The sequence below is a fragment of the Natrix helvetica genome (genome assembly GCF_964273705.1).
Source record: "Natrix helvetica genome assembly, chromosome: 2".
In the NCBI taxonomy this organism is placed as follows: Eukaryota; Metazoa; Chordata; class Lepidosauria; order Squamata; family Natricidae; genus Natrix; species Natrix helvetica.
Window position 1 is genome coordinate 18447408 of NC_138552.1, and position 26076 is coordinate 18473483.

The 26076-nt window shown below is 40.2% G+C and overlaps 1 protein-coding gene across 2 annotated transcripts in view; it reads right to left on the bottom strand.

Moving 5' to 3' along the window:
- Window positions 1–9189: 9189 nt before the first annotated feature.
- The window catches only part of MTMR12 (myotubularin related protein 12), a 47661-nt gene continuing 30774 nt past the window's right edge, over window positions 9190–26076 (bottom strand). The window contains exons 12-16 of one of the 2 annotated variants that reach the window (XM_081941683.1): window positions 24342–24412; window positions 20039–20208; window positions 13979–14146; window positions 10377–10538; window positions 9190–10108 (exon numbers count right to left, since the gene is read on the bottom strand). In XM_081941683.1, the coding sequence (XP_081797809.1) occupies window positions 9533–10108; window positions 10377–10538; window positions 13979–14146; window positions 20039–20208; window positions 24342–24412 (1147 nt within the window). In that variant the 3' untranslated portion in view covers window positions 9190–9532. Of the gene's footprint in view, window positions 10109–10376; window positions 10539–13978; window positions 14147–20038; window positions 20212–24341; window positions 24413–26076 lie in introns of both variants that reach the window. The other variant, XM_081941682.1, reaches the window with a different exon arrangement.

The following is a 26076-nucleotide window of genomic DNA, read 5'->3' on the forward strand; positions in this document are numbered from 1 at the left end:
CCACCTCACGGGGTTGTTGTGAAGGGGGAAAGGAGCAGGGAGGAGTGTGTTTGCTGCCTTGAGTTACCTATCAAATAAAAGGAAAGGGAAGATTATTCTCTCAGGCTGAATCCAAGAGACAAATAGAACAATTGTCAATTGTTTGACTTCTTTATTTCTTAAATTCTCTACTTCTGTTTTGGAAGAACTTTACAACTAGCAATTGGTGTCACGACTGATTTTTTCCCCCCTGTTCCTGAACACTTTCAGAAAATGAAATTGATCATAATTTTTTTATCTTTGCAAGCCCTTTTCATATAAAGAGATTGTGGCTCATTTTGAATACTTCTATGTATGTAAAATAGAGGGGCGCAATGGCTCAGAAGTTAAAGACACTTGAGTTTGTCAGCTGGAAAACTAGCAGCCCAGTATGAGACCCCAATGCTGCACAATGAAGTTAGCTCACATTCCTGCCCATGTAGCAGGAAATGAAAATATGAGTAGAAAACATGGAAAATCCTGCTGGCCACTTGACCGCAGAAGCATTTTTGGACAACGCTGGCTCCCTCGGTTAAGAAACTGAGATGACTCCTTCTAGAATCAGACATGACTGGACAGGAGATACTTTTACCTACATTTGTAAAATAATGTCATCTAGCCACTAATACGTTATTCAGGGTATAAAGAAAATTATAACCCTTCCTGCATATGTGCATACATGTATATGCTTATATTCTCAAGAATACACGGACACTCATGGAACTAAAGTTGATTTGTACACAAGCACCACCACTGTGGATTCCAGTGATAGAAATAGGTGACAGGTTACCTCACAGAGCAGACTGACTTAAGTGAATATTATGATACCGTCCAAAAAATTTCAGAGCCCTTGTTACAAAAATAGCATGCATGCTTCTGAGTTTACCATAATGTTCTCCATAGTGAGGGGGAGGAGTATCCAGGATGGGTTGACCTTGTCCTCTCGTTGATTGGACTGAGTCAGATAAGCTCTTTGGGACACACCCTGGTCACCAGGTACTGCCCAAGTATCGACTCAGTCCCTCAACTGGACGGTTGACCATTCTGGATCTCCAGCAACTTGGAAAGGTTATACAAACCATACAGGCCACTTGCAGACCCTCCACGGAGCGCATTTACGGCGCTACATGGAGTGTCTTCTCCACATGATGCAACTCCCGGGGGCACAATCCGGTCCAGGTCATGGTTCCACAATTTCTGGACTTTCTCCAGATGGGCCTGGACAGAGGATTAGCTCCCAACACAATTAAGAGACAGGTCTTAGCCATCTCATCGGTTCTTCTGAGCGGCAGTAACCAGAGCTTGACTCACCATCCCATAGTCAGGTGATTCCTCAAGGGGGCATCCAACCTCAAACCGCCCATAGTACACAGGTACCCTTCCTGGGACTCGCACAGGGTATTGGACGCTCTGATAGGCGCTCCGTTTGAACCTTTACAAATGGTTTCACTTAAGTTTTTTACTCTTAAGGTGGCCTTTCTGGTGGCCATCACCTCTGCCAGGCGGATATTCGAGCTGCAAGCGCTGTCCATCAGGGAGGACCTCTGCGTGTCCCACCAAGACAGAGTGGTGCTACAGTTGGACCCATCCTTCATTCCCAAGGTTCCATCGCTCGCAGGAGCTGATATTGCCAGACCCTTCTCACCCGTTAGAGAAAAAGTGGCACACCTTGGACTTAAGGAGGGTTCTGAGGATTTACCTCAGAAGAACCAGGCCAAACAGGAAATCCGAAGCCCTGTTTGTCTCCTTCCAGCCGGGGTCTCTGGGAAATAAGGTGACTTCCACCACCATAGGCAAGTGGTTGCAAACCTGTATTGCTACTGCCTACCAATCACAGGGCCTGCTGACACCGAGCCATATCACAGCACATTCCACGCGAAGCGCAGCCACCTCTACAGCCTGGGCCACACAGGCCTCATTGACCGAGATCTGCAGGGCGGCCACGTGGGCTTCCCCTTCACCATTCATGAGGAACTATAAGTTGGACTCATTTGCCTCAGCAGAAGCATCATTTGGCCGCAGGGTGTTACAGGCTGTTCACGGGGTGGGGGCCAGGCCTCACCAGACATAAGTTTGGACATGTTTGCCTCAGGTGTCACCCTCCCTAGGGACGTGTAGGCTTTGGTACGTCCCATCTTGGATACTCCTCCCCCTCACTATGGAGAAAGAGCGTTGGTACTTACCTGATACGCCTTTTCTCATAGTGGGGGAGGAGTATCCAGTCCCTCTCTGACATGGTTATGTAGCAAAGCGTTATGTTTGGTTGTTAAATGGTTACTGTATGTTGAAGGTTTAAATCAATAAAGGCTTGAAACTAGAATAAGAGTCTGGAGTGAATGGTTCAACCAATCGGATAGAGTTCTTTGCCGATAACTGGGCAGTACCTGGTGACCAGGGCATGTCCCAAGAGCTTATCTGACTCAGTCCAATCAATGAGAGGACAAGGTCAACCCATCCTGGATACTCCTCCCCCACTATGAGAAGAGGCGTATCAGGTAAGTACCAACGCCCTGTTTCTGGAAAGAGGATAAAGCAATTCCAGTTAATTACAGTCTAAAGATGGAACTTGAGTTCATTGCAAACATTGGATTGGGTTCATCTCGTGCTGCATTTAGTTCCATCTATGACCTTTGCCCCAGCAGCTTTGAAAAATATGGTACTACACTTTTGAAAATATATTCTTTTGACTTACTATCTCAAATTAATAGGATAATAATTACTATTTGGAAAAGAGGAAAAATTGAATGTAGGTGCTACAAATGGTGCTTAAAAATAAATAGCATGTACTTACTGATAAACTCAACTAAAATGTCTAAGGATTGTGTTTGGCCATGCAGAAGAGTTGCATGCGGGTATGTTTTTATTTAGGTATTTATTATTTATTTAGGTTACTAATTAGATTGATTTACTTGGTTTCTATGCTGCATTTCATGCAGATGTTCATGGAGACTTGGGAAATAATAATTGATAATATACCATTGTCATTGACTAAAATCACCATCAATCAATTGCAAGAAGCAGCTTTATTTAGAACAGCTTACATCCTGTGACACTATCTTTAACATCATCAACAACATCTGTCTATCCCATGCCCGTTGAGAAGAATTCTGTAAGTGGATAAACATGCTAAACATTTAGACAAAAATGTCTAAACATCTGGCTAAGTGACAAACCATAATAATTATGATTGCATTATATGTTGTATATAAAGTGCTATTTACGAGCACTGTGAAAACACTGAACCTTATGGAGACACCCTGATGAAAGTGGGGGAGGCTGCTTAATTGAAGAGCTGAGAAAAGCTGTGCTAGCATTTCTTCCAAATGATTTCTGAAGCATGCATAACTCTGCTGTCTACATCTGCACACCTACAGTACATAAATGATTGTAAGGTCAGTGTCAAGAATGTGGAATAATGTTACTGCAGTTCCATCAAACAAGTGATATTTATTAGCCACTGATGGTTTCTCTCAGAAACTGACTCTCCAAGCCTTTCAATATGTTTACACAATGTAAGCTTCAGAGCTGTTGTTGTTCTGGGAACTGCGTTTGTCAATAATCTTTCTAGAAGTTTGTTGCAGCAAAAACGCAAGATGGTTCTTCTGCTATTTAACACATTGTGATATATAGTCTAGCTTCAAGATGTCAGAAGCAAAGCATATTCCAAAATAACCCAAGAAATGGCAGGGTTACTTAATGAAATTTATTGCTACGGAGCAAACTTCCTCACAATTTATTAGCTTGCTGAAGGATTTTATCATCAAGATACATTCTTATTGCCTTATTTGACACCACAATATATAAAAGTTAAAAGTGTCAGCACTTTCAGAGAAAAAAAAATCTGAATGTATTATCACTATATTCCTTTCCTCTGTCAGAGGCAAGAAGATATGTTTTATGTAGTTAATCAAGAATGATTCCAAATCTGGAATATACGCTTGTGCAAGTTTTAATCTCTGTTTCAGCCAGAAATGATCAGTTTCAACTAGCAATTATATTTACCAGTGCAATTTCTGGTAATGAAACCTTTCTAAAAGTAGATTGTTTCCTTAGCATTGGTCTAAAGAGGAATCTGGTTTCTTTCTCAACAAGGGATAGTTCTAATACATCAGGACAGTATACTCACAATATAACCAATATTCTCCTCCTCTGATTTTCTCTGGGGGAAAAAAACTAAAGTAATTGTGATAAAAGCTAGAAAATTTACTAAGAGCCCTGAGACTTTTAAGACTCTCAAAGCTGAAATAAAAATGTTTATCATTTCTCCATTTATCCTTGTTTCTCACCATAATTGGCAATTTGCTAAGAGATCAAACATTTTACATTTTCACTTGTCCTATATATTTTCTTTCAGATTCTTTGTAAAAGTATCACTTCTTTTGTATGCATGACAAAATTCTTACACATGTGCAAAATTAGGGTGTTTCCAGGTAAGGAATTGTATTCTCCTCCTTTCCTGAACAGTGTCAACACTGCCATGTTTATGTATCATCTTGCCTGTCTACACTTACACAACCATCTGATCAGGAGAGAGATAAATATAAATTGTACAAGACATCTCTTTGTAGCCCCAAGTCTTTGTGAAAGGTTTCTGAGAGACTGCATTGCTAGAAGGCATATGCTTTCCTCACCAGGAAATTTAAGACTGCTGCAACTGGGTGAGGGAGTCCCTCCAACAGCAATGGTTTTTTGATGCCTGCCATCTTCTCACAAACCAAATCATCTGATACATCTTCCAGTCCCGGTATCTTAAGCAGCGTTCACACGCATGCAGTTCATTCCTTGTCTGCCTATAAAACTAGCTACTTCAGCTCACCAGATGCAATACATTGTTCCTCCTGATTTGCTGCTGCCTAAAATGATTTATTATGTCTGATTCACAAGAAAGTCAGGCCTGAATAGAGTAGCCCAGGGGTTTATAAGGCTTCTGGAAATAATGTTAATCAATCCTTGGTTTCAAGAAAAATGAATTATTTTTCAGCAGCCGTACCACCTAGAGTTGGCAGGTAGAATGTAATAATAGGAGCCTTTCCAGTCAATAATCTCAAATGGCCCCTTGGTTGTTCCTGGAAGACAGGTGAGCCAAATGCCAACAAAGCATTGGGCAGAAATATCAGTGCCATCTGTACTACCTTTACCCCCATCCTAATCTAAAGCAGAAAATAAGAACTACCTGATTGGATTGCAAGTGGACAATGAGGTGTCACCTTATTTATTTACAGTTCTGCCATAGTCCAAAAACAAAACAGGGACAAAACCATCTTTAGAAGAATTCTAGGTAACTCTATGCACTTCCACCTTAGTCTCTATGCTTTCAAAATATATCTTTTGTAACTCCAACAACAGGAGTTGTTGACAAGTTCAAAGATTCCAACATGTAAATCAATCTGGACAGATTCATGGATTATCATTTAAACAGCTTTCCATTATTCAAAACATTCACTTTGAAAAACTAATCTGAGTAGAACCAATTTATAGCGTTACGATACTTCATGCCAGTGTAATTATCAGCAGTTCCTGAACTAATAGAATGCACATATATTTTAGGCATTTACTTACCTACATACTGCATACTCTAAGCAGCTCAATATTGAACAAATTATGTTTTAAAGTGAGCTGGTGAACTAAACGTAAGTATAGATGGATATAACAGCCTGAAATAACTAGTTTGTTCCTGTTTGGGTAGCACTTAATAATGTTAAGCAAGATTGGATTTAACTCCTGTTTAGACTGGGAGATAAAAAAAAACCAAAGATAATATAAAACGATTTCCTTTTTGTTGCATGGATGTGTTCTTGTCATTCCCAAAATGGAATTTGACTCAAGGAAACCTGTGCCTTTAATTTACGGTGTTTTCCACAAAAATAAGACAAGGTCTTATTTTCTTTTGACCCCCGAAATAAGCGCTTGGCCTTATTTTCAGGGAGGTCTTATTATTTTTGAGGTGCAGGAGGCGGCGAGCATGGTCACCTCATGGCTGCTGCTCTGTTGCAATACTTTCAGGGATGTCTTATTTTCGGGAGAGGGCTTATTTTAGCGCATGAGCTCAAAAGCCCGATTGGGCTTATTATCCGGGGAGGACTTATTTTCGGGGAAACAGGGTATTTGCATGTTGCCTGTTTTCTCCCTTATTGCATAACACCATAGCACATTTAAAGATCATGCTTCAACTCTCACATCCAACAAGAGAAAACATGTTCTTATATTTATATTTACCACATACATTTATGTGACAGCTTTCTCCAACCAGAAGAGCTTCTAATTACCTCATTCTCAGTGTGACTTCTGATAAACCTGCAGTGACATAGCGAAAATATGTTGACATTAAGCTAAGGAGGAGGTATGTCTGCAAATCCCAGCAAATTCTAAGCCAACAGATCCTGTAAGTCAAGCAGAGTAAGATCTTTTTCCTCTTGTTCCTTTGAGTTAGTGGTCATTCCTGGCGGCTGCCTGGACAAGTTTCCTGCTGTTTTCTTGGCAAGGTTTTATAAGTGGTTTACCATTGCCTGCATTCTAGGGCTGAGGGAGGGATTGGCTCCAAGTCATCCAGCTGGCTTCTTGCCTAAAGCAAGAGTAACTGTACTTAAAATATTATCTGCTTTCTTTAAAGAACAACTTTCTGCAGAAGTTGTAACACAGGGTCCCACACATTTTAAGAAGTTTTAATGTAATACGGTAACAAAAACTGAAAAGTACACTAGTTGTGGAGTCATGGCAACTGAATTTATGTTGTTAGTTCAACCCCCCAATTTGTCCTCCAGGGAGTTTTCTCCTGCACTGGGCCATCTTCTTGTGTAAAGGCTGCTTGGTTTCTCCAATGTAGAGAACACTCTTCACAGGACTGCATACACCACATTATTCTTAAGTTTTAGTGTCTAATCTTTAGGATGGACAAGCCTCTATCTCAATGTGTTGATGGGTTTCAAGAACACAGGGATGTGGTGTTTTCCAAATATTTGGAAAATGTGGACCATAATGTTCACATTTTGGACAGGTTCGAAAGGGGAGTGAAGGAATAAATCTGTGCCAAAATGCAAAATCTTTCTCTGAGTAGAGGTGGATGCCTCAGACATAATACCGATATGAATAGTACTTAGAATTGTATATCACTCCATAATACTTTATGGCATTCTCCAAGACAGTCTACAATTGTCCACATATTTGCCCAATGATTTGGGGCTTCATTAACCTCAAAGCAAAAAGTAAAATGAATTCGGAATTCTCTGTAGAAATAAGCTATGTATGCTCGCTATTGACCCATTATTCGTAATGCATTCATACAAAAGTAACTCAAAATGGACACCATGTGGGAACAAAGAACACAACTATGATTCAAACACTGTTTTTAAATTATTAGTAAAAGTACATTTTATTAACAAATACAGGTATCCAAACAGACTACAGTGAATTACAGGAAGATTTTCCTTAAGTACTGTTAAAGCTAAGCTTGTATTCAGTGTAAAAACTGAGAGGTAATAACGCAATACCTGAAAAAATACATTTAAATAGTTTCCATTCATACAGTGCTGTGTTCTGATCAAGACTAGAATGGAGCAATTCCATAAACTATTATAAAAATTCTTCTATATATTTTTCTATAAACATTTGACAGCTTAAATATACATACATTTCCACGATCAATATATTACAATCGTACTGTCAAAAATATTTAAGCTTAATGTTAGTGTTTTTAAAAAAAGTATTCAAATTACAATTCAACCAGCTATAAATTTGAGTATCTATAGGAACCGCACCAAATGTTGCAGACATTACAAGGAAAAATATGAAATGCTAGCTTTTGGAAGGCTCACAGACAAGTAAGTTTTTCAAAATTCTGAAAACTCAAGGAGTTCATATTAACAAGATGCATAAGGCAACATGGACTTTAGCACTTTGGCTTTTATCCTCACCAATGTATACACATATTCCAATAAACACTCATTATCTTTGCTTCCAACAAAACTAAAAGAACAAGCAGACTCTATTTGTTACAGAGTCTTAATCCAAAGCAAAAAAGTGCACTTAGGAAGAACTAATTCAGAAATCAGACATTATGGTTTTTTCCCTCATTGACTGACTGGATTAGACAACTGTTTTCCTAGACGCTTAACCAGCATAATCAAGAAGTGGAAGTGCTGGTGAAAGTTGTACTATCTTTATCAATTTATCCGTCACACTCCCAAAAATAGTCCTGTTTATGAATCAGCTTTATCCTGTGTATTACTTTTAACTTTGGATTATGTTCGTTTTTTATGATACTTAGATGTTGAAGTTCATTTAACAAGTCCATCTCTCTAAGATAAGCAGACCAGGTTTAATAAGTATTTCTATATGGCTTTTGTAACTGCAGTATTATTGTAGCAATCTTCTGTAATCTGAGATTCCAACATGCAGACTCGTTATTACCTTTAATGCCATGCTTTAAGAAAGCACAAATACTAGACAACAAGTCCAGTTTCATTTCTTTAAACGCCTTCTTAACAGAAGGGCTAGAGGTTCAGTGCAAACTACTAGTACTGGTGAGAATGATCAACATAATAATCCTACAAAATTTTTTGACAAACACAATTCTAGTTTATTGATACCTTATAAACTCCTTTGCTTCTCGTACTGGGCAATAAATTACCTAAAGTCACCACTGATCAGAAAACGCACGCTAAGCAGAGAGCATCTACGAGGTAAGGAGGAGATGAACTCAAGACCATTTATTTTATGAAAATGTTAGAACCCTAAAGAGGATGGATGATCAGAACAAGTAGGATTTGTGATCGTCTTTACTCTTTATTTCTCAAGATCAAATTTAAAACAACTAACAAATTCAAAGTACTTTAAAAAAATAAGATTCTCGTTACAAAGATCAGTTTTATCAAGGATAAAATAAATAATGACCTTCCCAGACGAGGCTGTTTTCCAATTGCTAATGAACATTTGATGCCACCACTTATTAAAACTGAAGTAGGTAGGCTCCAATAGATCTTTCTTTATATTTCAACACCTTAATTTTTCCCATGACTGCTCAACAATCACTTTTTGGGGGTAGGGAGATAAAACTCTTATTTATTTGGGGGGGGGGGAGAGAAATAGAACAGATTCTTGCTAGAGAAATATATATATATATATATATATATATATATATATATATATATATATATATATATATATATATATATATATATATATATATATTCATTTTTGTTTAATCCTGCTGCTGTAGTATTATCTTGCGTGCTGTCTCAGCAGGTTCTTACACACTGATAATAAAAAAAGTGATCTTACTTCCTGTGGCACCAGAACCTAATAAAAAATAAGGCTGTTGTAACCCTCCCTCTCCCCAATGTCTATGGAAAATATATCCATGTCCTTAAGCAAAGTGGAGATTCTGTATTAAAACTTCACTCATTATCTTTAGCCAGAACCCAACCCAAAGGAAATTATGTGCCTCCCTGAAACCAATTTTATTCCGGCAATTGAACAGAAATATGGTTCAATTCTATAATTGAAAGGAAGCATTACATTAATCACCACCTCCTAGATCAACGTACTCATCATCTCTCCTGGCCAAATCTTCTTCGCCTTCCAAGTCTTTCCAAATGCTGGTAGGCAAAACTGGTTTAAGGGAATGTCTCTGAAGCAAAGCAAAGGGAAATAACGATGACAAACGAGCAGGATTTCTCATAAAAGGAGAAGCTTCGGTATCATCACGAGACTCAGCCTGACGATGTCTTTCATCTATTTTCCTCTGCAAACCTTGTACATCTTCCATTACATTTAGGACTTTTGTGGCAGTGGCAACTGCACCTCCACCAGGGAGCTGAGCTTCAGGAATCCATCGTAAGTATCTCTGTGCCCATACTTTGATTTCCGGTCCTTCTAGACATGGCAGGAGGAGTCCGTGAAGGTCAACAGGTTTACTGTGCCAACTGTCATAGAATTCTCTGGAACTATTCTGAAGTTCATCGGAAGAAGTTATCAACCTGCTGATTCTTTTGCCCAAGATGTTTTTAATTAATTGATCTGTTTCTTCCTTAAAAAATCCCCTTCTTGGAGGAGGTTTTGTTTGTGTCAGGGGCAAAGAGAGTTGCCTCTGATGCTGTAAAAGAAATTTAGAAGACAAAATCAGAATGACCTGAACTCAATTCCAGTTTCCAAGTTAAAACAAAATGCATAAAAGTTTGAATCATTCTTTTTTACTTCTTGTAAGGAGTCCTTGTGAAAATGTTTTCATATACTCAAAATTGACGGTTTATAGTTATTTTAATGCACATACTCCACCCTAATTGAACAATGTTATCATGAATTAGTAGCCCAATCTCTATCATTCCTCCAGTTATTACAGTGGAAATATTCAAATATCTTACCTTGAATCGGGAAGCTTTTTTCAGACTTTTGTCTAGTTTTGGCTTTTCTACATAAAGAGGGTTGTTAAGCAAAGCTTGAGCCTTGTGTTCAAACTGCACAGACCAATCCCAAACCGAAAGAAAATTAAGTTTGCTGCCTTCTGTATCAAGACTTCCGCCATACTGTTTTTTTAAAAAAAAACAACAACACAAGTCTGGAATTAATTCAGAAATGCATTTTCTCCAATCAGCAGTCTGCAATACTTCAATTTTTAATAGAATAGAATGTCTCAGTTTAAAGTTGTCAAACCCTTTGACCATCAGAGTTAACCCAAACCATTAAACAAAGTAAACCTTAGCCATCAAATAGCCAGTTTGGTATAGTAGTTAAGGCGCTGACCTACATAACAAGAAATGGTGCGTTCTAGTCCTGCTTTAGGCATGAAAGCGATCTGGGTGATGCTGGGTCAGGTTCCATGACCCTGGGATGCTGCAACTGGATCATAAGTAAGAGCTGGCTGCCAAACACCCAAATTTTGATCATGTCACCATAGTGGACACTGCAATGGCCAGAACTTTGAAGACCTTCATTCAGCACCATGCTAACTTCGAATAGTCACTGAATAAATGATTGCTGAATGGTTATAACTGAAGAATTACCTGGCATTTGTAGATTTTAAATTTTCCCCAATTTTTCCATTTTTCAGTAAACAATCTAGATTGTTCACCATAAGTGTTTCTTATACGTTTATCTATAAGACCATGAAATAATTAAGGGGACAACAACAGGCAATTGCTAACTCTCCTTGTGCTGTACTACCATCAAATATTGTTCTTAATGCTTTCAGCAACCAACCTTCAATTCCAGATTCCAGTAAAACACTTCATATTTCAAGCTTATTCATTTTACTATATACTGTCCACAAATTAACATATGTATAATGAAATGTCTCACATTTATACACTCTGTGGTGACCTGCTGAAAAATAAACATCTGATCTGTTATATCTTCTGCCATAAATTTTGCTAAAGTCACATTTGCTTTCGTTCCCTTTGAATCAGAGTTCTTTCAACGCCTTCCTATGAAGCTCAGCCCCTGAAGTTGTTTACTCCCACTATCTTTCCATTTATAGAAATAGAGTTGTGGTGGTGCAGTGGTTAGAATGCGGTACGACAGGCTAACTCACTGCTCACTCCAGGAGTTCGATTCTGACAAGCTCAAGGTTGATTCAGCCTTCCATCCTTCCAAGGTCAGTAAAATGAGGATCCAGATTATTGGGGCCAATATGCTGGCTCTGTAAACCACTTAGAGAGGGCTGTAAAACACTAGGAAGTGGTATATAAGTCTAAGTGCTATTGGTATACACTGAAAAAATAACAGCATTGTTCCAATTCCATAAAGGCAGTCTTCACATACATGTTAACAGAACTGCAAAGATACTCCATAAATCATAGCATGTTTTAAAAACATTTCTCCCATTAAATCATTTACATTTGCAGCATTACTATTTTTAAAAACATTCTTGCAATATTTTGACTCCCTTTTCATCTGTTTGTCCTTGGACAGGAAGAGTTATAGTAGTCACTGTTATATTGGGGATAACGGTGCCTCCATTCAAACTTTAGACTCTATGAGAAAGTATAGCATATTGTTTACAGGATTTTTTTCTTGAGCGATAGATGTGGCCCTAATGTGGCCCTGTAATTAAGAGGCTGGGCTTCCCAGAATTGAGACTCCAGCTCAGGGTAGATATTTGAACTAGAATTTGCATCCCCAGCATGTCATTTCCATATTAGGTAACATCTTCAGGAAATGAGGATGAGGAAGGTATGTGAGTGATTGTTAATTTGTATGTGAAGGAACGCTAAAACTTGGCAAACAATAATACCACTTATACTAAGACTTTATTTAGCCATTTTGGGATTACTACCATTACCTTGAAGGGCCAGTTATACAGCACAGTGGTAGTTAAGGATCACTAATACATTATACTAATACAATATCATCTGAGTTTCTTTACTTCTAGGGTTAGAGAAGATGGAGAATGCTGTCAGACAACACCCAGAGGATAAAGGAGTTTCTGAATTAGCTGAGTCAAAATGTAAGAATTTATTGCCTCAAGTTATAGAAGTCCTCCTTTGCAAAATATTCTTTTGCACATTCTTAAAATGTGGATGGGCAGTTTCCAAAGCTCATTATATTGTCTCATAAACAATTTTAGAGGCAGATTTAATAAATCACCAAGTTATAATAAGCTACTATAAAGCTTATCCACAAGTGGCACAAGTAAAATTGAATATAGTGAGCATATTTTATTTTATTTTATTCTGATCCAATGCAAATAAATGCTACTTCTGCCTTTCTTTAAGAACTTCTATGGGCATTCAGATAATAAGAATTTATTAAGCCTGTAAGCTGCCACACTATCAGTGACTCAAGATGACAACTCCCAACAAAGAAATTAAAAGAAAAGAAAAAAGAAAAAAATGTCAAGTGCAATGAAGTGAAGGGTCTCCCCCTCCTTCACCAAAGCTCTCAGTGAAGAGCCAGGTATTCAAGGTTCTTCTGAAAAACAGCAGAGCAAGGGACACCCAGATGTTGAGGGTGGGGTGGGGGAATCTCACTGCAAAGAGAAGGTACTGCTACAAGGGTTTCCGAGGTCCTGAAAGATGACATGGTTTAAGCAAAGGAACCGCAGAGCATGTCAACTCTCAAATCAGTCAGGCAAATGTTATGAGAAACAGGAAGTCCCTCAAGTAACCAGGCCCTAAAGCTTTAAACAGGTAAGAGTTTGCTACTCATCTGGTAGCAAAATTCTGGTCATTATTTGGAAGGGTGTGCCTCGTAAGATCACCACCAAGAGAGAGAGCTAATTAATGTTAATATAAACAAATTATATTGCAAGAATATCCCTGCACATATTGATGTATTATCTAATTCTGGCCTAAGCCTATACAAGTAGTCTTCCACTTACAACAGTTCATTTAGAGACCATTTGAAGTTATGACGACACTGAAAAAAGTGACTTATGACTGTTTTTCACACTTATAATTGTTGCAGCATCACCATGGGTCACACGATCAAAATCCAGATACTTGCAAACTGACTCATATTTATGACGGCTGCAGTGTCCAGGGGTAATGGGATCACCTTTTGCGACCCTCTAATGAGCAAAATCAATGGGGGAGGCCTGATTCACTTAACAACCAGGTTACTAACTTAACAACTGCAATGATTCACTTAACAACCATGGCAAGAAAGGTCATAAAATGGGGCAAAAGTCACTTAACAAATGTCTCACTTAGCAACATAAATGTTGGGCTCAATTGTGGTTGTAATTCAAGGACTACCTCTACTTGGTTTTCACATTCACTCAATGACACTTTGTTAATATGTTATTATTCCCATGCAAATCTTGGGACATAGTCCTTCTAATAATTCTTTCATTTCAGTTTCATCCCAGATCATTGAATCATTTAAATTTTTAATTCAGTTCCTTCGATTAGGCAGTCCTCATTTAGCCCTTTTTTACCCACTTTCACAATAATTTATTTCATATCATTTACATGAAAATACTGTTTCTATTTGCTGCATTGGGTAATCGCAATTATTTCCCTCTTACCGTAGTGGTGTCTCTCTGGTGTTCAGAATTGAAGAAGAAGGTGCTAAATATGGGGATGTAAAGGCTGTCAGACAGAACAGTAAGGTACGTTTCTGTAAATTCAAACGCTGATTGATACTGCTGAACCAGTTGCCAAGTACAGTCCAGGAAGAGCAAGAAAACTGGAGCCTAAAAAAGAAAATGAGGAAATTACAAGATACGGTAAACGGAGCGCCATAGTTGAAGTGCTGCATTCAATAAGACTTGAATAATAAAGCTTCTATCAAGTCAGGGCCTATCCCGCCATACGAATTGCTAAAATCGTTACTAAAAAAATGGGGAGGGGAGGGGGACTCTCTTTCCACCAAATCAATTTTGCCCCTCTTCTCTTGACATTTTACTTTAGAAATAGAAATAGAAATTTAATTTGTTAGCCGCACCCTCTCCGCAAGGGACTCGGGGCGGCGTACAATAAAATATACATACATACATATAAACATAAAAATACACACATATACATACATATACATACATGCATGGAGGAGGTAATAATTAAAAATACATTACATTAATAATAATAAAATTAAATTAGTCATTAAAATACCCCAAAATAATAATACAATTTAAAAAAGGACTGTCAGGAGGAAAAGGATAAACTACAGTTGAGCCAGGCCAGACAGTTGAAAGAGGTGGGTCTTGAGCTTTACACGGAAGGAGCGGAGATCGGAAGTAATCCTGATATCAAGGGGGAGGTCATTCCACAGGGCTGGGCCCATCACAGAGAAGGCCCTGCTCCTGGGTGTCGCCCCCCGACACTGTTTAGTGGACGGCACCCGGAGAAGTCCCTCTCTGTGTGAGCGGATTGGTCGTAGGGATGTATGGGGCAGGATGCGATCCCGCAAGTAACTAGGTCCTGTGCCATGGAGCGCTTTAAAGATCATAATCAGAACCTTGAAATGCACCCGATAGACCACAGGAAGCCAGTGTAGCTCGCGCAGGAGAGGTGTTACATGGGAGTACCTTGTCCTCACCATAATCACCCGCGCAGCCGCATTCTGGACCAACTGTAGTCTCCGTGTGCATCTCAAGGGAAGCCCCATGTAGAGAGCATTTCATAAATATTCGCTTCTATGCCATTTTAAGTATCTCACTTTTATTAAGTTTTAGTAGGCTGCATTTACTACATGGCATTCATATGAAGGCAAGTCGTGCAGCTCTATTTTTTCTATGATCACTTCTTGCCACTAAAGTCATTAAAGAGCTGCAGTTCTAATCAGAGGCATAAGTGAGGGAAAGGGTTTTAATATTTTAAGGCCTGTAGGCATCGCTGGAATCTCAGAATGAAAATGTTACGAACAGCCAATTAGGCCATCCAATCTAATCCAATCCCTTGGTCAGAATTATGAATGGAAATTGAAAAAAATCCCAACGGAGAGCTCCCTAATCTTCCTTTTAATACCTCTTCCCTGAATAATTGGTGGAAGAGTTTTGTTTAAAACAGTTCCCCTAATGTTTAATAAGAATTTTCCTTTCTGTAATTTATATTTATCATTCCATTTATGTGACATCATTTCAGGTATATGAAAAATGCTTTCATATATCCCTCTGGAGGAATATATTCTAAAGTCCCAGTCGGCAGTGCTTGGAATTTCTGGTAGGCATGAAAAGGACTGGAACTCCCTAGCAATTCAGAGTACATCTACACTTATGTGATAATTGCCTTAGTCTGGCAAGATTCTGTAGGAGGTGAACAACAATGTAGAAATTATAGGTAGTCCTCTACTTATAACCATTTGTTTAGTGGCTGTACTTACAATGGCACTGAAAAAAGTGACTTACAACTGTTTTTCATACTTATAACCATTGCAGCATTCCCAGGGTCACATGATCAAAATTTGGAAGCTTGGCAACTGGCGTATATTTATGACAATTGCACTGTCCCAGGGCCATGTGGTCACCATTTGCAATCCTCCCAGGCAGCAACGGACAAGGAAAGTCAACGAGAGAAGCCAGATTCGCTTAACAACCCTATGACTCATGTAACAACTGCAGAGATTTTCTTAATAACTGTGACAAAAAAAAAAGGTTGCAAAATGGGGCAAAACTCACTTAGCAAGTGCCTTGCTTAGCAGTGGAAATTTTGGGCTCTTCTGTTGTTATAAGTCGAGGACTATCTCTTCTTAGAAGCGACTTCATTTGTCATTGTTTATTCTCTGGGCCTGGCAATTCTTCAAAACCTGCTCAGTAATCACGCTAGAAGACTATAGCATTTAGAAGTCCTTTACTTTCTTAATTCCTACTTCCCTGACCATTCTCACTGTCTTTCCATATCTGTTAATTACTATGCATCTTTTATGCATGACACTGAAAACCAGACACACCAGTCAAGATTGTGTCTCACCACTAACAAAGTGGAACTAGTATTCCCCATTATTTGGAAACTACACTCTAGTGCAGTGATGGCGAACCTTTTTTGGCTCGCGTGCCATAAATGGGGGGAGCGCAGGGGGGTCGTGTGCGGACATGCTGCACCCATAATGCAATGCGTGACACTCACCCAGTGTGCACGCGCGCACTACAGCCACGTCCCCCCCATTTTTTTGCATGCTTTTTTCGCCTTCCCCAGGCTCCAGAGCTTTATAGGAGCCTGGGGAGGGCGAAAACAGCCTCCCCCGCTCCCCCGGAAGCCCTCCGGAGGCTTCAGGGACCTTCAGGATGCTTCCCTGAAGCCTCTGGAGCAGTCAAAACGAGGGCTCTTTTTGCCCTCCCCAGGCTCCTATAAAGCCTCTGGAGCCTGGGGAGGGCGAAAAATGGCTTTAAAAAGGGGTGAACTCAGCTGGCCAGCATGCACATGCGCGCTGGCCAACTGACAGGGCAGCGCCTCGCGTGCCCTGACAAATGGCTCCACGTGCCACCTGTGGCACGCGTGCCATAGGTTCGCCATCACTGCTCTAGTGATATAGCATAAAAAATGCCTTTTTTGCATCACACTGACCATATTTAACTTTCAATCAAGAACTATTCCAATATTTTTCCACAAAGATTATTACCAAGGAACCTGATTTTTTACTTCTACATCTGATTTGTTTTCTAAGAGACCTCTGTATTTGTTCCTGTTAAAGTTAATTCCATTTTTTTTCCAATGCCTTTTTTTCTAAACAATTACATTTTAAAAGGTATTTCTAACTTTTAAGGTATTAGCTGTCCCATCCAATTCTAAATCATTTGCCAGTCTGATGAGTTTTTCTTACCTCTTCATCCAAATTATCATAAAAGCATTAGAAAGTATAACAACCTGGCCTCAACCTTGTGGGATCCTAGTCGATAACTTTATTTTAATGGGAAACTATACACGAGCATTTTTGCATGTGGCTTAACTGTCCTGCCATTCAGTCTACGCTTAATTAGCTTGTCAATCAAAAGGTCATGGATATTTTGCTAAAATCAAGATATATTTCATCCACACATTCTGATAAAGAAATTCCTGAATCAAAACTGACAGAAGGCAATCTAGCCAAACTTGTTATTGGTAAATTTAAGCTGACTTCGGATAATTAATTCTGGACGGAGATAGTGGTGAGCCATTTCAGGGAAGGGCAGGTTAGAAATCTGCTTTGAGTTTCTATTTCAGGTCCCCTTACCTTAAACTCATTAGACAATCTTCTGAATTTGTTTAACCAGATGTTGCGTACTGCATTAGTTTCAACCCCAGGAAAACCATGGGCGTGCCCCAGGTTCTCTCTGGCCCAAGGGTGAAATCAACTTACCTTTGCTACTGTTTTGGTAGCAATGTAAGCGTGCGCAGGATGTACCGTGCATGTGCAGAGTGTCAAAAACAGACATGATGATGCCTGGGCGGGTGGGTGGGGCCTGCTACCGAGCACACTTGCAAAGATAAGTGAACAACGGGGGGGGGGGGGAGATCCGCTGTGCCACATGATTTATATTAACTAGAAAGCAGGAAATCCTGCTTTCTAGCTAATATAAATCATGCGTCACAACTGATCGTCGGAAATACCGGTTTGCCTGAAGGGATAGCATTTTTTAAATTACTGGTTCAAGTGAACCAGTAGCATTTTTACTATCGGTTCGGGTGAAACAGTCTGAACCTGTAGTATTTCACCCCTGCTCTGGCCCCACCCCTCAACCAACCACATATTAAATCTGGCCTGAGACATGATGTGGTTCTGGGGGGCCCTGTTTCATCAGTGGTTTGTAATTGGTGGATCACAAGCTTCCATGGAGAAGTCGGGTTGATTAGATGCCCAAACATTTGATACAAAGGATATCCAGATATATCTGGAGATTTTTCTTAAGATCTAAAGGCTAGTTTTACTGCGTAATTTGTTAGAAAGTACGGAGAAAACCAAGCACTGCAGACGTTTGCTCCCAAGTGGCTGCTCCCTGCCTATTAATCATACTTAATTCTAGGAATTGCTCTAGGAAATAAAGTAAGAAGAGATGCCTGAAGCAATACTAGTAGAGAAGAAGTGGGTATGATCAGATATGGGTGTAAGCTTGAAACTATGGGAATAATTATGGTAAAGCAGAATTATTTCACACTCCACCTACAAAAAGTCACTCAGCTACAGTATTTAGATGTCCTAGAGCAGTGATTGCAAAACTTTTTTGGCTCCCTTGCCAAAAGCGGGGGGAGCACAGGGGGGTTGTATGCGGACGTGCAATACCCATAATGCTATGCACGCCCCCCTCTGCTTTTGGCATGTTTTTTTCGCCCTCCCCAGGATCCAGAGGCTTTCTAGGAACCTGGGGAGGGTGAAAACAGCCTCCCCCTCTGGAGGCCTCAGGAGATAGGGCAGCACCTCCCGTGCCCTAACAAATGGCTCTGCATGCCACCTGTGGCACGCATGCCATAGGTTCACCATCACGGTCGTAGAGCCCTTTAAGGGAAGGAGGGGCAAGAAGAACCAATCAGTGGTTCTTCATATAGTGATTACCAAATATTTGCAACTAATCATTCATATTCTCTCAATTTGAAAATGGAGAAATCTGATGAGGTGATGTATTGTGATGTACCTGGGAGGTTTCTGAGCCTCTGGATCTTGAGGAAGTTGACAGAGTTCTTTGTGATTTAGCTCTGGCATTAAGATCTTGCTGCATCTGGCTGGTTAAAGCAACCAGAGAAAGAATCAGGAGTTGGAGCCACAGAATAGTTAATGCCTCTTGGAGGGAAAGGGAGATTCCAGCAATTCAGAAAGAAGCACCAGTTCGTTCACCCGTCACAGAGACAGCCTTGAATCCAGTGGTATTAAACAACTACTGTATTTTTCGGAGTATAAGACGCACCAAGATTTTGAAGAGGCAAATTAAAAAAAAGTTTCTACGGTCTGCAGACTTCCAAAAAACGGTCCATTTTTGGGGAAAACAGGCTTGTTTTTCCATAGCCTTTAGGAGGCTTGTAGAGTTCTCCTGGGGGCTGCCCCTCCCAATGAGTAAAAAAAGGCTGTTTTTTGCTCATTTCTGCCCTCCCCAGCTCCCAGGAGCGCTCTGGAAGCCTCCTAAAGGCTCTGCATGGCCATTTTGGTGAAGGGAGCAGGGTTTTTGGAGGCCAGAAATGCTGTATTCAGTGTATAAGATGCACCCAGATTTTTACCCCCTTTTTAGAGTACTCCGAAAAGTACTGTATTTCCCTATCTTCTGTTATTATAAACAACTCTTTAGTGTGGCTGACATTTGATTTCATACTTGTTATATTTAAAGCCAAAACTGTGGACCTATTCATAGCTTTCAAAGTTTTTACATTTTTTTTTTAAATGTTACAGAGTATTATATGAATAGATTAATTTATAGCAATTGCATTGTAGGGCTTTGCCTGCTTGTGCTATACATCTCTTGGGCTCTGAAGGCCAAAAGCTTACTGTGATCAAAGGTGACAAAGCCTTGCCTGCCTTTCTTGTTCCCTCATTAAAATATTTTTGTTCCTGAACAAGAGCTCACTTGAGCCCCTGACAAGCTATGTATTGAGGCAGAGGCTCCACCATTCCCAGTTTCAGGATTCTCAGATTCTCCCCCTGGATATATTTGTTTCTCAGAACATCTTCGTGGAACTTTGAGTTATACCTCTTCCTTATCGCTTTGCCGCAGATGGTTACAGCGATCCAAGAAAGCATGTCCTCCCATGATCCATTCTTTCTGGATAAGGCTCTGAAATCCCAGCTTTGTTCTACAGTACGAATCCATCATAATTTGAACCAGGCAGGAGATCACGCAACAGAGGTCGGAAGCATTTTCTTCTAAATAGAAAGAGAGAAACAGAAGTGTTTCAGATGAGAGAAAAGTGTTTGCGGCCACTTTAAATGAAGGACATGTTTGTGTTATTACAGTCCCTTTCAGGCAAACATTAATGGCTACTGAGTGGGATGTTAGCACTCTTAATGCATTTACTGAACATCCTGAATCTGTACTATTCTATTAAAATCAAATAAAGATCAAAATTAGTACAGAGCAGCAAATGATTTAAGATAACAGAGTATTACTTTCTCAGAAACACAGCATCTATCAATTTACCTAATACTGTATGTCATTCAACATTTCTTGGTCGATATGATCATATAAACCAAAGAAATATATTCCAAAGCAGCATGCATTGAAGCAGTATTTCACAGTGGTAAAGCAAAAAAGATTACTGGGCATTATATCAGAATGGGACAGCACAAACACAGTGGAAGAACCTATACAACAGATTAGTTAAGCAGATGGTACAAAATATAATACAGGACCAAGTTTCAGGAAATTCCAGGAAAAGCAAGGTAATGTATTGTCCAAAAGCACACATTTATAAGTATCAAAGCCAGTAACTTGGGTTCACCCATCACACTAGACATGGTTCATTTAATGATGACCTACACAGAAGCCAAGCTAACTGAGTTCACAGAGTAAGCCCAGGATTAAACAAATCAAATTTCACAACTGCATTATGAATGAGCTTAGCAAGTTTGTTGTACCAGTTCTGATCCTGCTGAGTAATAAGACTGACATGCTAAACACCAATCCATCTAAACTAGCCCCCTGCAGGCTAGCCAACCGCACTACTCACAGGTGGAGAAAAATGGGACAGCAGAAGACAGGGTCTTCACTGAAAGGAAAACAAGGAGATAAGACAGAGGACAGTCGATGCAGGTCCAGAATCCAAGGAACATGCTAGAAGGGTCATGTTTTAAAATATAAGACAACTCTGTGGTGTATCTTAGTCAGAAATTTATAGTCATGTACAAATATATACAGACCCGAATACCTCAAGAGAGACTGAATGCATTTCTTTCCTAACTATTCTATTTCTATTACATTTAGGGGGGAAAGAGTAATCAAACAAATACCGTATTTTTCAGAGTGTAAGAGGCACCCTTTTTCCCTTAAAAAAGAGGCTGAAAATCTGGGCGCGTCTTATACACTGAATTTTTGGCCTCCTAAAACCCCGCCCTCTTCACCAAAATGGCTGTGCAAAGCTTTTAGGAGACTTTTAGAGAGCTAAAACTAAAAGTGGGCCAGTTTCCGTGAAAAATAGTGCGTTTTTGCAAAAAAATGGGTGTTTTTTGTTTGTTTTTGCGCCCCCCTCCCCCAAGGGGCACTCTACAAGCCTCCTAAAGGCTATTCATGCCTTTTTGGAAAAAAAAAAAAAACGGGGTCGTTTTTGGGAGGTTTGCAGAGTGCAAAAACTTTTTTTAAAAATTTGCCTCTTCAAAACCTTAGTGCATCTTATAATCCGAAAAATATGGTAGGCTCAATCCTCTTTTAGGAATAGAATAAAAGATGATATGATGCGTTTTTTTTTCAATGTTTGAATATAAATTTTCCTAAAATAGAGCAGATGCAAAAAAAAAATCACATTTATAGGAGGAGGGAGTATTATTGACAAATCTTAAAATTTCATTAGAATAACAGCTACAAAAGTATGCTTTGAGGGCACGCCAATCAACTTTTCAAAGTGGTATTCAATATTCAAACACTGATGTTGTTCTTAAGGGAAGCGACTGACAGAAAAGGTGTACGTGACGTTGGCAGAAGTGTAGATCTTGATGTAGAGAATTGTGCATTTAATGTAACTCTAAAAAAAACTCCGAAACTGAGGGATAGAAAGGAATCTCGTTAGGACTCCTGCATGCTTGACATGCTCTGTAAAATGAATGCAAATTCTCTAACCCTCATTTATAATATATAGCTTAACAGAAAAAGTATCAGTTATTCAGAATCAAAAAGAATAATAGTGGAACATGGTTAGAACTTGCTTCCAAGTAGTCATAATTCCACTGGAAAAAAATGGGAGAAAAAAACCTCTAAGCTTGAAAACAATTAAAACAAATAATTGTAATTAACTGCCTACTTTTCTTTGGTAAACTGATCAAGAGAACAAAGAGGGCAGATAGTGATTGGACACTCTTTGATAAAACAGGTTAAACAGATCTGTTCTATTAGGCATATTTTTGGAATGGATTACATCCAATCAGCCCGTAGCTTATAACCAGAATGAATGTAACTTGCAAGAGATTCTTCTAAAGTTTGTGTTGGGTATAAGAAGTAGTTTAGTTGACATAATACTTCTATTTGGAAGATCATTTCCAGAAAGTGATATTGGACGTTGCAGTTGTAATCGGTCAAGCATTTATGCTAGTCCCAAAGGTGCTTTTTCAAGAGGCAACTGGACTTTCTGTTTTTTCTTTGAAGACGTTTCGCTTCTCATTCAAGAAGCTTCTTCAGCTCTTCTTCTTCAGCTTCTTGGGTGAGAAGCGAAGCGTCCTAAAAGAAAAAAAAACCAGAAAATCCAGTTTCCTCTTGAAAAAGCACCTTTGGGACAACCATGACCAGGATGACTGAGAATCTCCTTAGACATTTATGCTACTGTAACATGTAGCTGCCATGAAAGTTCTCCAGAGGTTTGATCTACACTGACATTAGAATTTTAAGAAGCTGAATACTGAAAAGGTAATTTTCCTTTGTAGCTATAGGTAGTCCTTGGTTACGACTATTCATTCAGTGACTGTTCAAACTTGTGATGGCACTGAACATGTGGTACGTATGGCCAGTCCTCTGGTGCCCAGCTGGCAACTACATCAAAGTTTCTCATAGCCATCATTTGCCGCCTTCTTTGCCAGCTTCTGGCATCCAAAGGCAGCGGGGATGCTGGCAGGGAGGCTGCAAATGGTGACTATATGATGTCCCTGCTTAATGACCCACAGTGATTTGCTTAATGGCGGCAACCGGTAATGTCAGAACTGCCAATAAGTGGCATGTTTATGTCATCGTGCTTTATGATCAAACCACTTAGCTATGGTAATTCTGGTTCCGATTGCTGTCATTAACTGAGGGCTACCTGTATTTTATTTTTACTTATTTTAACTTGTACTTTGGATTCAGTAATGAACTGGTGACAAATGAGATGCAACACAGACAACACAGATAGCAATTTGGATGAACTGATCCAGATGGAGTAACAGCTTGCATTTTACTCTACCTTTCTATAGTGCTTACACATTATACAAATTAGTTTGTATTTGGAGCTAATTTTAAAGTACATATTATTGTACATATATTTTAAAAATACCTGTCTGTCTGTCCCTCCCTGCAGGAATAATAATTACATTATCCAATGAAACACAAAAGATATGGGTGGATGTAGTTAATAATCTACAAGACGGGAAATGACCCAATCCATTTTTAAGAAAAAAAGTTAGCTTATTAACATTTTTTTTTACAATTCATGTTACAAGCTTAATTCTTCATGCATCACTACGAGCTCACCATTATCCACTTGTAAAAATGATTTGCGTATCTTTCAGTTAACACAATAAAATCCTGTCTCTTTTTTTAAAAACATGAAATTACATCTCATGTGTTATTCCTTAGAAATTGAAGGAATTAACATTTATTCATATGGATTTATCGCCTGTTCAAATTGCAATCAAGTGAGTGGCGAATACCCCAAGGAGGCTGCTTTATAGTTTAGAAATTTCAGTCACACATTGCAAATTATCTTCAAGTACCTCTGTAAGCATCCTAAAATAGTGCCATTTGGCTAATGTGCTTTACCTCTGAATAATTTGGGGGAGGAAGGATATTCTGGGCTATACTTGAAGCAGTGTTGGATTGTGTTTCATGTATACAGTATATGGAAATTACGTAATACAATTTGAAAACGGATGTTCTGAATATCTTTTAGGAATCAAGTGAACATTGACTCAGCAGTATGTTTTGAACTATTCTGCTTCTTCAAAAAAAATACTGTTTGAGGTTATACGCATCCAAGGTCAGAACACTGTCAAGTTTAAGTTGTTTTAAACATATTTACATGGCAAGCAATTCATGAGTAAAAGATTAAGGAACGATGTTTTATTTTATTTCATCTACTTATAATTGACTGGAAACTTACCTTGAAGAACAACATTTGTGCTCTGCACTTCAAGCAATTCAATAATATCTATTGTTTTTCTCAGACATCGCCTGGAAGAACATGGGACAAATTAGAGCTTTAATATAACTCTGGAATGTTGAAGTGGAAAGGCATATTTCTGTTTTGGAATCAAGTGGGATCATGATAGCAATAGCACTTAGACTTATACACCGCTTCACAGTGTTTTACAGCCCTCTCTAAGCGGTTGACAGAGTCAGCCTATTGCCCCCAACAATCTGGCTCCTCATTTTACCAACCTCAGAAGGATAGAAGGCTGAGTCAACCTTGAGCCTGGTGAGATTCGAACTTCCAAATTGCAGTCAGCCGGCAGAAGTAGCCTGCTGTTAGCTCAAGAATCTTGGATAAATGCCAGTATCTCAAAATGAAATTTGTTGAAGTTATTAAAATCTGAGGATAGATCATGTTGTCCTGTATTCTCTTTAAGGCTAGATAGTTTGCTTAAGCTTTCCTAAGAATATCTAGATAACACACCTTAGGACCGTGATGGTGAACCTATGGCACGTGTGCCAGAAGTGTCACGCAGAGCCATTTCTCCTGGCACGCGGAGTCATCACCAGTTGCTCTTCTGGGTTCGGGTGCAGCAGCCAGCTGGTCTTTACGTGCATTGGCGGGCCAGAAAGCGGAAGAGGAGCTGCCCGGTGCGCATGCGCACACTAGGAAAATGATCTTGTTTCCAGTGTGCACATGCGCGTTGGCCATTTGCTGATCTGGTTCCTGGCACGCATGCACATGCAAAAACCACCAACAGGAAGAGCAACGGCCATGCATGCCAAAAGACGTGGAGAAGGGATCCTGGCCGTAGCTTCTTAGCAGAGCAGAGCTGTGGTTGGGGTTTCCCTCCCTCCCCGCCCGAATGGGCTTCTTGCATGGCCCCAGCTCTCCAGCCCATGATTCATCTGTGGTCTGACGTGCTTGGCCGGCTCGGGTACCCCAGAAAAGCAGCGGCAGCCACTAGTGGAAGGGCAGGAGCGGCTAGCCGGCTCCTGCAGCCACTTCCACACCAGCCAGAAGCAGCACTGTGACAGCCGCCGGGGGCGAGGGGGCGGTGGTGGCAAGGACGGGCAAGGGCTTCCCTCCCTCCCCACCAGAGCGGGCTTCTTGCACGGCTCCAGCCTGCGGCTCTGATGAGAATCCGCGGTCCGGAGTGCTCCGCTTCCAGCCGGGATATATTCTACCAGGCCCTCAACAGTGTCTTTATGCACGTAGCTTGCCTCTCCATCAGCAGTTCCTCCAGCGTCCCGGCTGGAAGCAGCAGTGCAAAAGTCGCCGTTACCAGGGGCGAAGGGGTGGTGGTGGCGAGAACAGGTTACTGCCACCCCTTCGTCCCGTCCCCAACAGCAGCTGTTGCACTTCTGCTTCCAGATGGGATACTGGCGGAGGAGCTGCTGGTGGGGAGGCAAGCTACCCGCATAAAGATGCTGCCAAGGGCCTGGCAGAATATATCCTGGCTGGAAGTGGCAGCACTCCGGACCACGGATCCTCATCAGAGCCGCGGGCTAGAGCTGTGCAAGAAGCCTGCTTGGGGGGGGGGAGGGAAACTCGGGCCCGCCTGTCCTCGCCACTCCTTCGCCCCAGTACCAGGACGCCTTGGCAACGCTCGCCTCACGCGGCAGCAAGATTTGTGTGTTTGTGTGTGTGTGTAACGGGAGCTGGCTGGGACCAATCAGCTGAGAGGCTTGCAAAGAAGCCTTGG